This window comes from Leucopleurus acutus (assembly GCF_964270905.1).
Source record: "Leucopleurus acutus genome assembly, chromosome: 19".
Taxonomy (NCBI): Eukaryota; Metazoa; Chordata; class Mammalia; order Artiodactyla; family Delphinidae; genus Leucopleurus; species Leucopleurus acutus.
In genome coordinates this window covers 44816779-44826471 of record NC_139161.1, presented here as the reverse complement: position 1 = coordinate 44826471, position 9693 = coordinate 44816779, and the positions used below count along the sequence as shown (strand labels likewise).

General features: G+C 54.2%; 2 protein-coding genes across 2 annotated transcripts; both read left to right on the top strand.

Annotated features, from left to right (window-relative positions):
* The first annotated feature begins 85 nt into the window (after positions 1–85).
* On the top strand, positions 86–4064 carry VTN (vitronectin). Its single transcript, XM_082861354.1, has 10 exons — positions 86–144; positions 257–321; positions 1164–1287; positions 1381–1500; positions 1577–1924; positions 2002–2141; positions 2401–2557; positions 2724–2876; positions 3289–3639; positions 3868–4064. The coding sequence occupies exons 3-10, from the start codon at positions 1224–1226 to the stop codon at positions 3978–3980; spliced, it is 1446 nt and encodes a 481-aa protein (XP_082717480.1). The 5' UTR covers positions 86–144; positions 257–321; positions 1164–1223; the 3' UTR covers positions 3981–4064.
* A 1283-nt stretch (positions 4065–5347) lies between these two features.
* SEBOX (SEBOX homeobox) lies at positions 5348–6392 on the top strand (the record flags this gene model as incomplete). The annotated part of the gene is given in 4 exon segments (XM_082861618.1): positions 5348–5378; positions 5493–5529; positions 5531–5702; positions 5875–6392. Coding segments are annotated over 4 exon segments (621 nt in total). The 3' UTR covers positions 6256–6392.
* Positions 6393–9693: the final 3301 nt, after the last annotated feature.

Here is a 9693-nt window from a genome sequence, read left to right as displayed (position 1 = left end):
CGGAAGGACTGCTTCGGTTTTACGTCGAAGACACTGGGATGACACTGGAATGTGAGGGCGACACGGTTGAGTGTGCCTCTGCCCTACTAGTGGTTAATGCAATCATAATAGCAACTCTTGAGACGCTTTATGCCTGTTTCTCAAGTAAGTCTTACATCGTGCCTACGAGGTGGCAATTACTGCTCCCGTTTAACAGCTGAACCGACTGAGGTCCATGGAGAAGCTGCTCCAAAGTCACACTCCCCTCTGACTATAGAACAGAAAAAAAGCATCGGAATCTCTGAGGATCACTCCCTCCAGGTGGTGGGAGGACTTCCAGAGGTATGTGAACCCCTGAAAGTGGACACAAAATCAGGCGTTGTGTGCCAGTGAGCATTTTCTAGGTAGAGGGATCCTACTTCTCACTGGAGCCTAAAAGTGTGGGGAACTGGGCCACTTGTTACCGATGGGGGAGGATGAGGGTGGGGACAGGGAGTGGCCTGCTGAGAAGCAGTAAATTAGTGGAAGACTCAGGAATCACATCCAGTCCAAAGGGTTACTATTCACCCAACTTACCGTGCTGTGAAGACCAGCTTGGGGACATCAATGCACCCTGGAGATGAACCCAGAAATGAAACTTTGTTCTTTTATGATAAAAAAAAGTGTCCCCAGCTCCTACCCCCTCTTTCACCGCCCTAAATACACAAGGGGTGGGTGAACCACCCAGCCAGGGATGTGCCTGATCAAACAGGTCACAGGTCAATAACCACTAATGGAGAATGAAGTTGGAGCTACTCCAGGAGTTGGGCATTTTGTCTGCTTTAGCTCCCAACACCCTGTGAGGCGAGTATGATTAGTCTCATTTCGCCAAAAAAAAAGAACTAAGGCAGGTAAAGCAGTTTGCCCCAAGGTCCCACAGCCCGTGAGCGGCAGAGTGGGACTTCTTTCTGCCCTCCAGATTCACTGTGCTAGTGCACTTCAGAGATGCCCCGGAGCTTGGTAAGGATCCTATTCACAGCTCTCCCAGGCCCGGAGTTCCAGGAACGTGACCCTCTGCTGCAACAGCCTCTGGGGTCGGGTCACTGGGGGCTGGGCTGGGGGTTGAGCAAACAGAGCAGTAGAAAAGGCAGCTCCTCTTCTCTGGTTCCCCTCCTCCTTGTCTTGCCACTCCCTCCCTTCCTCAGGCATCAGAGCAGAGACCGCAGAGAACCTACTTCACCAGGCTCGAGGCTGGAGGCCCCGCCATGGCATCCCCAAGGCCCCTTCTGATGCTGGCCCTGCTGGCGTGGGTGGTTCTGGCTGACCAAGGTGCCGGAGGGTGTTGGTGGCCATTTGGGTCAATGTAGGGTGGGCAAGGGTGGTCTGGGCCTGGCCGTGCCAACTGATACCCGCTCCCCACAGAGTCGTGCAAGGGCCGCTGCACTGAGGGCTTCAACTCCGACAGGAAGTGTCAGTGTGACGAGCTCTGCTCTTACTACCAGAGCTGCTGCTCCGACTACGTGGTCGAGTGCAAGCCCCAAGGTGCGTTCAGAGTGGCTGGGCGGGCCTGGGGTCCCCTCTGCAGCTGGAGACTCACTACCACCCTCCCCGCCTGCAGTGACTCGTGGGGATGTATTCACTCTGCCAGAAGACGAGTACAGCTTCCACGACTACCACGAGGAGACCAGATCCAATACCAGCATCCAGGCACAGCCAGAGAGCCCCACCCAGACCTTCGTCCGGCAGGCCCAGCCTGAAGAGACTACTGAGCAGGCACCTGTTCTGAACCCTGAGGAAGAAGCCCCAGGACCTGGGCGGGAGAACTCAGAGCCTGAAGTGGGGACCGTCATGCCCGAGACTGGTAATCTAGGGATATCTGAGTCCCCAGCAGAGGAAGAGCAGTGCAGTGGGAAGCCCTTCGACGCCTTCACCGACCTCAAGAATGGTTCCCTCTTTGCCTTCCGAGGTGATCTGAGGGGCAGGTTATTGGGGTAGGGGTCTGCCCCAGGAGCATCCTCCCTCACACAGCCTCCCTCCCTCTAGGGCTCTACTGCTATGAGCTGGATGAAAAGGCAGTGAGGCCTGGGTACCCCAAGCTCATCCGCGATGTCTGGGGCATCGAGGGTCCCATTGATGCTGCCTTCACCCGCATCAACTGTCAGGGGAAGACCTACCTCTTCAAGGTGCCAGACCCAGGGGCTGTGGGTCAGGGCCGAGCGTATCTAGGCAGAGGATGAGGGCTGCTGTGCCCAGGATCAAAGTAGGCAAGAAGGCTGGATTCTGGCCTGTGGTCCCTGGCTGGGGCTCTGTGAGGACACAGAAGCCCAAGGCTCCAGGTCCTGGGTGACAAGCCTGGAACTAGGGCTGCCGCCTTGGGCGGGGACTCTGCCTCTGTGCACAGCCAACTGCCTCCTCACCCTCTTCTCCTTCCCGACCCCTTAGGGTAGTCAGTACTGGCGCTTTGAGGATGGTGTCCTGGACCCCGATTTCCCCCGCAACATCTCTGAAGGCTTCAGGGGCATTCCGGACAACGTGGACGCAGCCTTGGCCCTCCCCGCTCATAGCTACAGTGGCCGGGAGCGAGTCTACTTCTTCAAGGGTACTCGGGAGGTGGGAGGCAGGGTGCGCACGCGCTGCAGCAGTCTTGGTCTTCTTTAAACTTTGCTGGCGACAGGCCTCAGATTATCCCCACCCCTGTTGCCAGGAGCTCCTCACTTCCGCAGCCTCTGGGCTTTCCAGCCTTGCTCATGGCCACCCTTCCGCAGGGAGACAGTACTGGGAGTACGAGTTCCAGCAGCAGCCCAGCCAAGAGGAGTGCGAAGGCAGCTCCCAGTCGGCCGTGTTCGAACACTTTGCTCTGCTGCAGCGGGACAGCTGGGAGGACATCTTCAGACTTCTCTTCTGGGGCAGTTCCTCTGGTACAGAGGGAGGGCAACTCTTGCGTCCCCATCCAGAGGGCTGGGATCCCCCAGGGTAGAGGTAGGGCTGAGCTGGCCTGAGGGGCTGTGACTGTGCATCTATCGGTCAAAAGCTGTTTGCTCAGGCCAGACTTTGCTTCTGTTGACCTTTGTAGGGGAGGCCTGCCTCCACCCAGACCCTACACCTTGGACTTTGCCTAGCACAGCCAAAAGCACAGCCAGCAGAAGGAGGAGCTGTAGCTGAGGCAACCGGGGAGGGATATGGTGGAGGGAGGCCAGGGGAAAGCGTATCGAACAGGTAGTCGGAAGGCTGGGATGCTGGGCTCTGCCATTAACTTGCTGTGTGTCCTTGGACAAGGCATAGCCTGTCCTTGACCTCCAGGGCTCCCCATTAACCCCTTCCTTGCCACAGGTGGTGCTGGAAAGCCCAGGTTCATCAGCCGGGACTGGCATGGTTTGCCTGGACAAGTGGACGCGGCCATGGCTGGCCACATCTACATCTCAGGCTCAGCTCCCCGCTCCTCTCGGACCAAGATGACCAAGTCTGCGCGTCGCAATCGTAAACGCTACCGCTCGCGCCATGGCCGTGGCCGTGGCCGCAGACGCAGCCAGAACTCCTACCGGCAATCTCGTTCCACCTGGCTGTCCTGGTTCTCCAGTGAGGAGTTGGGCCTGGGAGACTATAACTATGATAACTACGAGATGGACTGGCTTTTGCCTGCCAACTGTGAGCCCACCCAGAGCGTCTACTTCTTCTCAGGAGGTGGGAGCCCTCGCCAGCCCTGTAGCTGGTCTAGCTGGGTCATCCCTGCTGTCCCTGGTCCTCATGGGCTGAACACAGCCCTTGAGTGGTGACTCCAAAATGCCAGGCCGGGAGTCCTCTGGTGCATTGTGGATGTTCACTTACCCTTCCAGGAGAGACCCAGGTCTTAGGGCAGGATGGGCAAGGCCAGGCAGGGTCTCATGCACCCTCTCCCAACCTCTCTTCCAGACAAGTACTACCGAGTGAACCTTCGCACGCGGCGAGTGGATGCTGTGATCCCTCCCTACCCACGCTCCATTGCCCAGTACTGGCTGGGCTGCCCAGTCCCTGCCCACGAGTAGGAGTCCGAGTCCAAACAGCTGGGCCTCTGCTGCTCCCTCCTCCAACATCCTCCTCCCAGCTCAATAAAGATCCCTTGGCCCTGAGTTTAAGACTACTGTCCTGACTGGGGTGGACAGGCAGGAGGCAGGGATCTGCCTGGGTAAAAGAGGGGACCTTGGGCAGTCAGGGTGACTTGGGGGAGGGGACAGAGAAGATCCTTCTTTGTGTCCACCCTGTGTTGGGCTCAGGCCCTCTACATGAGCCAGAAAAGCTGTGGGTTGGGAGAGCCTCGTGAGAGAAAGCCTTCCTCGCACACGGAGCAGCCCCCAGCAACACAACAGCAACTAAGCAGGAGCTTGGACCCCTCTGAGGACGACAGGAGTCACCAAGCTACCCTACCCAGCCCTGGGTTTGTTTTGCCCCTTGTCATTGACTATGGTGTTGGAAGGGGCAGGGGGGCAGGAGGTGGTGGGTTCCAGCTCAGCTTTTCTGCCCATCCTGGACCTGAAGTGCTGTTAGCTCAGACCCTTGGGTCCCTGGGGAAGCGGTCACTGTGCTCCCCCAAACCTATCCCTATGATAATGGGCCTTTGAGGTCTCTGTCTTGGGTCTGGGGTGCAGAGCACTGAGACGGGAGAGACAGGAAGGGCAGGAACTGAAAGGAAATTCAAATGCACCTATTTCTCTTAGAAAAGTGGCCCAGAAGACTTCCAAACGATGAGTACACTGTAAAAACAAACATCTTTCTCAAAACCCCTCAAATGAACTTGTGGAACCTCCTCCGGTTCCAAGTTCCCGGACTGTAGGAGGTCCATCTGGGCTCTTGAAGGGCCAGGGACAAAGGGCTAGGAGCAGGCAAAGCTCTAAAGCAGAACTGAGGGTGAGCTGGTGGCGACATCTGCCCCCAGCCCTGCTGAGCGGAGGGTGGCTGCCGCTCATCTGCTGTCCGGCTTCTCGTCCTGTCCAGCTTCCCCAGCCCCATCCTCAGTTGTGGGATAGGACTCCACCCGCTCTCCCCCAAGGCAGCCAGCACCAGAGCCCCAGGAGGAGCATCTAGAGAGTGATCTCGTTGGCTTCCTGGACGGAGCCCTGGGAGGATTTTCACAAAGTACAGGATTTCAGACACAGACTACCAGAGTTTGAGCTTCGAGGAGCGGGGCTGGGGCCAGCTTCTTTTGTGAAGCCCCAGAGGAACAGGGTTGCCCCACCCATACCCCTGCAAGCCCCCTTTTCCTCCGGGGCTTCTCAGCCCTCCTCAAGCTGGATGCTAAACCTCCCGCCTCCTGGAGGCGGGGCCAGCCTTCTGAGCAGGATAAAACTCCACGCGGAGGGGAGCGGTGTGGGCACAGCCTTGGCATGGCCATCGGGCTCCTAACTGTGCCGGCCCCATGGCCAGTCCAGTGGACGCGTCCCCTGCAGGTGATCTGGTGGGGAAAGGGTGGGCAGGGCGAGGATGTGGGGAAGCTATGATGGGGAAGGTTGAAGAGGGGTGGGGAGTAGGAGCTTCAGGGTCTGTTGGCTTTGATGCTGCAGTGGAGGCTCTTGCAAGGAGTCCTGACTTGACCCCCATCCTGGCCTGCAGGCCATGCCAGTGGGTTGGGTCCCCACCGGAGAAAGAGGACTACCTTCAGCAGAGGGCAGCTGCTGGAGTTGGAGCGGGTGTTTGCAGCACGGCCTTACCCCGACATCGGCACCCGTGAGCACCTGGCTCGGGTCACCTGCCTTCCTGAGGCCAAGATACAGGTGAGCTGTTCCCCTCCCCCTGACCTCAGGGTCGGGGTGCTCTCACACAGCAGATTTCTAAGCTTGAGTCACAGTCCCTTCTCTCTGGATATCCTGCCTCCAGCTTCTGCTTTCCCTGTACCTGGGGGGAGGGGATGCTGGCACCAGAAGAGACTCCTTCTTTCCTTACCAGGTGTGGTTCCAGAACCGCAGAGCCAAGAGAATCAAGAATAGGAAGCCAGGAGGCCTAAGTCCCAGGCCCGAGCCTCCCCAGAGATCCCTTTCTTTTCCGGACACCATCCAGCAGTCCTGGGAGCCCCGCACCCTCGGCCAGCCTCCACCCTCCAACAGCACAGCTCAGTGTGCCTCTGTGTGTCGACATGCCTCCTGTCCAGCTCCTGGCTTGGGTTCAGGGCAGGGCTGGGTAGGGGCTAAAGCTACGGCCCCATGGGGACCGGCTGGGGCTTCAGGGGTCCACGTCTCTTCAGAGCGAGCTGCTCCCCAGACCTCACTGGGCAGCCTGTCTGACCTCATCTATGCCTCGGCAATTGTCACCAACCCGGACCACTCCTAATCTAGGTCTAGAACTTGCAAGTCCCTTTCTCTGGCTCCTGTAGCCCATCCTGCCCCTTAAGACTGAACACACCAGAAGTGGATCCCCTGCCCTCTCCTTTTACATGAGGGAGTTCTCTTATGGGAAGAAAGTTTAGCTCAGGGATCCCTCTCTCCGCTGTCCTCCAGGCCAGCCTAGATGCGGGTGCTATGGAGTGACAAGGGCCTGGCTTCTGCTACCCAGCACCTGCCCCTCCAGGGACACCTGCCCATCATCTTGGCAGGAGGTACCTACAGAGGGATGAGGTGGGAGCCCATGTTTCCCACTTCTCCTGCCAGGCCTGGTCCCCAATCCTTCTCATGCCAGCTGACAACACGTCCTCCCTCTAAAGGAGAATGGGCAGCTGCCCCTCACCCAAGGGCCCTTCGGGCCATTACCTAACTGACTGTCAAGTGAGCTAGGAGAGTGCCGATCCTAATTTACAGATCAGGGCCCCCTCTCCTGTCCTCCTGCCACCTGGATGAATTAATCACAACCATGGATCTGAAGAGGGAGTGATATTAAAGTAATAAAGTAGAAATAGGAACGCAGGGCTTACGTTTATTTAATTTTCACAAATATCAGATTGGCTGCCCTCTGACCTGGGGCTGCGGAGACAACCTGACAGATTTCGGGATGGGGTGGGTGTGGTGCCTGTGGCAGCATTGGGTTTTGATATCACTGTCGTCTGTAATACCAACTAATCTCCAAATAAAACCCAAACTCTGTACCTTAATCTGGATTGTTGTGTGCTGCAAATGAATTGGGACGACGGGGGCCGTTTGCTTTTGAAATTTATCTCCATCACCTAATCCCTAAACAGGGCCAGGTTCCCCGCAGATTCTGGGTGGGAGGTATTACCCAGGCTTCTGCTGGGATTGGTTAGAGGGAGAGTTAATCGAAGGGCTTAGGGCTCTGGCTGACAGACCCTGGAGAGATGGGAGCCTCAGCTGCATCCCCTGCTCCCGGTCCCACTTGTTCCAGGACACTCCAGCTGCCTCCACTCCTGGAGCTGCTCTGCCTCAGAAAGAAAATCTTGGGATCTGCAGTTGGTCTGTGCCGGATTCAAATCCTGGCTGCTGTGTAGTCTTGGAACTCTGCAGAAGTCTATGAACCCGAAAAATGGGGATGATAATACTCATCTCCTCTCTGTGTTGGGAACGAGAAGCAATAATGTAGGTGAAGGGCTTCACGTGGTGCGTGACACGTTGCAAAAGCTCTCAACGCACGCTAGTTCCCGCTCACTCCCCCTACGGCGGGCCATGAGAAACTGGGAGGGTCCCAAACTTCTTGCTCCTCTGGGGTCCTGCCAAGGACTCCCCTTTCTCCCTGGGAAGCCCTGGACCCAGACTGCACTGGAGAAAGCATGGTATAGTGAAACAGAGGGAGTGGCTGGGGCTGAGAACAGAGTTCCCTTCTCTGGGATGAGAACTAGAGGACGGGTCACCTGATTCCTATTTCTCATTCTGCCCTTGCAGATGGACGCCACCTGCACCATGGCCATTTCCTCAGCAGGCACTAAGGCTTTGACTGCTTTAGTCTCAGAAGCCAGCCCATAAAGGAGCTCTATATTAATGCCACAGAAACCTATTGGCTTGTGAGTAGGGGGCTGGGGTCAGGTAAGGATGCCATCCCAAGAAAGAGGAGTGTGTGGGGAATTGACTCCAATGGCATCCTGAGAAGATGCCCTGGGTCAGAAGCTATTTAAGAAGCCCTGCTCCACGGGAATTCCCTGGCGGTCCAGTGGTTAGGACTTGGCCCTTTCACTGCTGTGGGCCCAGGTTCGATCCCTGGTTGGGGAACTAAGGTCCTACAAACTGCTTGGCAAAAAAAAAAAAAAAAAAAAGAAGGTCTGCTCTTTATCTAAAATTTGGAAGTCTTTCACCCTGAATCCAGGTACATGGAGGCTGTGAAAACTTGAGGATATGTGGGCCCCCCGGCCCACGGAGTTTAGCACAGGTAAGTACAGCCATGACTCTCCACAAAGCTTCAGTATAAGCTTTTTTTTTTTCTCTCATGTTTCAGGGTTGTATAACAACTTATTTTGCACAATAATATCTTTGTATAATAATTTTTATTTTAAAATGTATTTATTACTATAATCTACTTAATCATCTTACTGCTGATTTTTAAGTTGAATCCAATATAGAATTTTATTTTTTTTGGCCTCGCCGCTCAGCTTGCAAGATATTAGTTCCCCAACCAGGGATTGAACCCAGTCCCACGGAGCACCAAGTCCTAACCATGATGTCTCCATGTTGCCTGTGAAGGGAAGGCTCATGTCTGCCCAGTTCAATGCCTCTCACCTTTCCCTTTTTTTTTTTTTTGGGCTGCACCACGCAGCTTGCAAGATCTTAGTTCCCCAACCAAGGATCAAACCCATGCTCCCTGCAATGGAAATGCAGAGTCCTAACCACTGGACTGCCAGGGAATTCCCTCCAATATAGAATTTTATTATTAGACATAACTCTGAGATGAACACTTGCATGTATTACAAACATCACTTACAGATATTGATAAATCACTTTTTTGTGTGGGTAGCTTTTATTTTTATTTATTTTTTAGGGGGGTCCTATTGAACTTTATTTATTTGGTTTTGGTGCTTTAAAATTTTTTTTTAATTTTATACTAGAATATAGTTGATTTACAATGTTGTGTTAGTTTCAGGTGTACAGCAAAGTGATTCAGTTATACATATAGATATATCTATTCTTTTTCAGACTATTTTCCATTATAGGTTATTACAAGATATTGAGTATAGTTCCCTGTGGTACACAGTAAGTCCTTGTTGATTTATCTATTTTATATAAAGAAGTGTGTATATGTTAATCCCAACCTCCTAATTTATCCCTCCCCCAACTCTTTCCCCTTTGGTAACCGTAAGTTTGTTTTCTAAGTCTGGGAATCTGTTTCTCTTTTGTAAATAAATTCATTTGTATCATTATTTAGATTCCACATATAAGTGATATTATATGATATCTTTAACTTACTTTCACTCAGTATGATAATCTCTAGGTCCATCCGTGTTGCTGCAAATGGCATTATTTCATTCTTTTTTATGGCTGAGATAAATTGCTTTCTAAAAGGGCTGTTGGTATGCCTTTTTTAGATACTTATTTTTATTTTTTTATAAATTTATTTATTTTTTATTTATTTATTTTTGGCTGCCTTGGGTCTTCGTTGCTATGCGCGGGCCCTCTCTAGCTGCGGCAAGCGGGAGTCACTCCTCGCCGCGGTGCGCGGGCCTCTCACTGCGGTGTCCTGTTGCCGAGCACGGGCTCCAGGCATGCGGGCTCAGTAGTTGTGGCGCATGGGCGTAGCCGCTGCGCTGCACGTGGGATCCCCCGGGACCAGGCCCCGAACCCGTGTCCCCCTCACTGGCAGGCAGACTCCCAACCACTGTGCCAGCAGGGAAGTCCC

What these genes read in the sequence shown, in the direction of transcription:
- VTN (XM_082861354.1), top strand. Translation starts at nt 1,224, where the DNA reads ATGGCATCCCCAAGGCCCCTTCTGATGCTGGCCCTGCTGGCGTGGGTG. An exon ending in TTCCCTCTTTGCCTTCCGAG is followed by an intron (nt 1,925 to 2,001) that starts GTGATCTGAGGG and finishes CCCTCCCTCTAG; the next exon opens with GGCTCTACTGCTATGAGCTG. An exon ending in CTTCTGGGGCAGTTCCTCTG is followed by an intron (nt 2,877 to 3,288) that starts GTACAGAGGGAG and finishes TCCTTGCCACAG; the next exon opens with GTGGTGCTGGAAAGCCCAGG.